We start from the raw sequence: 2,551 nt of genomic DNA on the forward strand, positions 1-2,551 counted from the left end.
GGCCGGCCGGACCCCCCACGGCCGCGGGGCCGAATCCAGATTGCTGGTGCCCCATTCCGGTCTCCCGTCCCCCTGTGCCCTGTCCCAGTGCCTTGTCCCAGTGCACCATCCCGGTGTGTCGCGTCCTAGTGCCCTGTCCCAGTACTCCCCGACCCGGTGCCCCAGCCAAGTGCGCCCTGTCCTGGTGCCCTGTCCTAGTGCTTCCTCTTGCTGCCCTGTCCCGGTGCATCATTACGGTGCCAGATGTCAGTGCCCTGTCCCAGTGGCCTGTCCTGATGCCCTATCCCAGTGCAGGTCTGCCCGCTGCCCTTGCAGGTGTGTGTCCCCTCACAGCCCCCAGACACAGCTGCAGAGCTCATGTGTTTATTGTGCAGGATGAAGCCAGCAGGAGCTGGGGACAGGATTGGGAAGGGAGCACAGCCGCTCCACAGCTCCCACTGTCCAGGCAGGCCTCAGGTGTGCCCCAGGCATCGCTGCAGCATAGGTCCAGGTATCCATCACTGTCCAAGGGAGGGACACTGCCGCAGGATGGATCCAGGCCCCCCAGTGCTCCATCACCGGTGTCTCTTGCGGATGGCAGTGAGGTCCTGGTGGATGGTGCTGAAGCTGGGCCGCCTGCGGGGGTCATACTCCCAGCAGCGTTGCATCAGTCGGTACACCTCCTCAGGGCACTGCTCCGGGGAGTCCAGCCGCATACCTGGGGCCACAGGTATGGGGACATGGCAGCCTGGACCACCAGCTCTCACCCCCCACAGTCCCATCCGGCCCATCCCTGCATGGGCCCACAGTGGATCCGCTGTGCTAGACCCACAGCACACAGTGGCTCTCAGGAGCCACCCTGAGCTGTGTCCCCTACCCTGCTCCACTGCCTCCCGTGTCTGCTGGTTGCTGAGATTGGCATAGGGGACGGCTCCCAGGCTGAAAGCTTCCCACAGCAGGATCCCAAAGCTCCAGACATCACTCTCTGAGCTGTATCGGCCTGGGAACAGGGGGCAGGATGGATGCTGGCAGCCAGGGACACCCATGTCACCACTGCCCGGCTGTTGTCATGCTCCCAAAGGCTGGGGTGCTCTGGGTCTCTGCCTCCCTCCCCAGGACCAGGAGTGTGGGAGTGGGATGGTGCTGGACTCCTGGCTCCCAGCTGTACCGTGGTGTGTCAAGCTGTGCCCAGCTCCATCCCATACCATAATTGAGTGCTTCAGGGGCTGTCCACTTGACAGGGATCTGCTTCATCCCCCCTGTGGAGGCGTAGATGCCATCCTCCTCCTCCCGTGACATCCCAAAATCGCTGATCTTCAGGGTGTTCCTCTCTGTCACCAGGCAGTTGCGAGCGGCCAGGTCCCTGGGACAGCACTGCGCCATCAGCCATGCGCCCAGCTGTCCCTGAGGCTCTGTCTGCCACAGGACAGGGCGGTGAGGGTTCGCCCTGCCCTGCCAGAGCTCACCTGTGGATGCAGTGCTTGCTCTCCAGGTACTCCATTCCAGCAGCAGCGTTCTCTGTCATCTTGATCAGCTCCTTCACCCGGAGGTGGGGCCCCTCGCTGCGCAGGAAGCTCAGGAAGTCTCCCCCTGTGCCCGGTTCATGGAGCTGGTGGGTGCCTAGGCACACCTTGCGAGCTCACCCACCCGTGTGTGGGGGCCACGGGATGGGGCTGCTCACCCTGCACCAGCTCCATGACGATGTAAATGGGCTGTTTCTGTGTGCAGACGCCAATGAGACGCACAATGTTTGGGTGCCTGTACTGCTTGAGGATCCTGCGGGGACAAGGATGGGCACTGTGAGTGCACAGGAGCCTTGCTTCCCCATGGCAAAGTCCACCCCGTGCCAGCCCCAGGGTGCTCTGCCCAGCCGGCTCGAGGGTGCTACAGTCCCAGCAGGATCGAACAGCCCTGAGGGTGGATGGACTGGACAAGCACTATGACCATACAGACCTGGCTTCCTGCAGGAACTTGGCCTTGAGCTCGGGCGGGAGAGTTTCCCGGCAGGATTTCACAGCGACAGGAGTGTTGTCAGCACGGAGGCGGCCGCTGAACACCTCCCCAAAGTTACCCTGCCAAGACACAGGTGCACTGTCTCAGCTCACCGTGAGGCCCAAGACAAGCTCTGTCCTCTTGTAGACGCCGTGGGGACAGTTCTGCCCTCCTGCAGACACCAGAACACTCCAACTCACCTGCCCGATGCGCTCCCCCAGCAGCACGTCCTCATGGTTGAGCACCCATTTGTCCTGCAGCGAGCAGACACCCATGAGCTGTCCCCTGGCTCATATCCCCCTGCAGCCCCATCTCAGGCAGACCCAGAGGGGATCCCTAGCCCCCAGACCTCCCCAAGCCTGAGTCCCCCCATTCAGCTGGAGAAGCATGCCTGGGCCTCCCAGTCCAGCCATGGGCAGGAGAAGGGGCCAGGCACGGCTGCCCCTGCGCAGGGGACCCATCCCCATCCCCACAGTCTATGTCACCTTGGGCACAGCCCTGGCCAGGACTATGCCACTCTTGCGGGTGATGGGCTGTTGGCTCTGCAGGAGGTGCTGGATGAGCAGTGGGATGGTGGGGA

General features: G+C 63.1%; 1 protein-coding gene across 1 annotated transcript in view; it reads right to left on the bottom strand.

Annotated features, from left to right (window-relative positions):
• Positions 1 to 554: 554 nt before the first annotated feature.
• Positions 555 to 2,551, bottom strand: part of FES (FES proto-oncogene, tyrosine kinase) — a gene marked incomplete at its 5' end in the record, with an annotated part of 4,425 nt that continues 2,428 nt past the window's right edge. The window contains 8 exon segments of the mRNA XM_009083675.1: positions 555 to 697; positions 857 to 979; positions 1,185 to 1,342; positions 1,446 to 1,569; positions 1,661 to 1,755; positions 1,933 to 2,051; positions 2,172 to 2,225; positions 2,457 to 2,551. Coding sequence (XP_009081923.1) covers positions 555 to 697; positions 857 to 979; positions 1,185 to 1,342; positions 1,446 to 1,569; positions 1,661 to 1,755; positions 1,933 to 2,051; positions 2,172 to 2,225; positions 2,457 to 2,551 — 911 coding nt within the window.

This window comes from Acanthisitta chloris, unplaced genomic scaffold (genome assembly GCF_000695815.1).
Source record: "Acanthisitta chloris isolate BGI_N310 unplaced genomic scaffold, ASM69581v1 scaffold28921, whole genome shotgun sequence".
In the NCBI taxonomy this organism is placed as follows: domain Eukaryota; kingdom Metazoa; phylum Chordata; class Aves; order Passeriformes; family Acanthisittidae; genus Acanthisitta; species Acanthisitta chloris.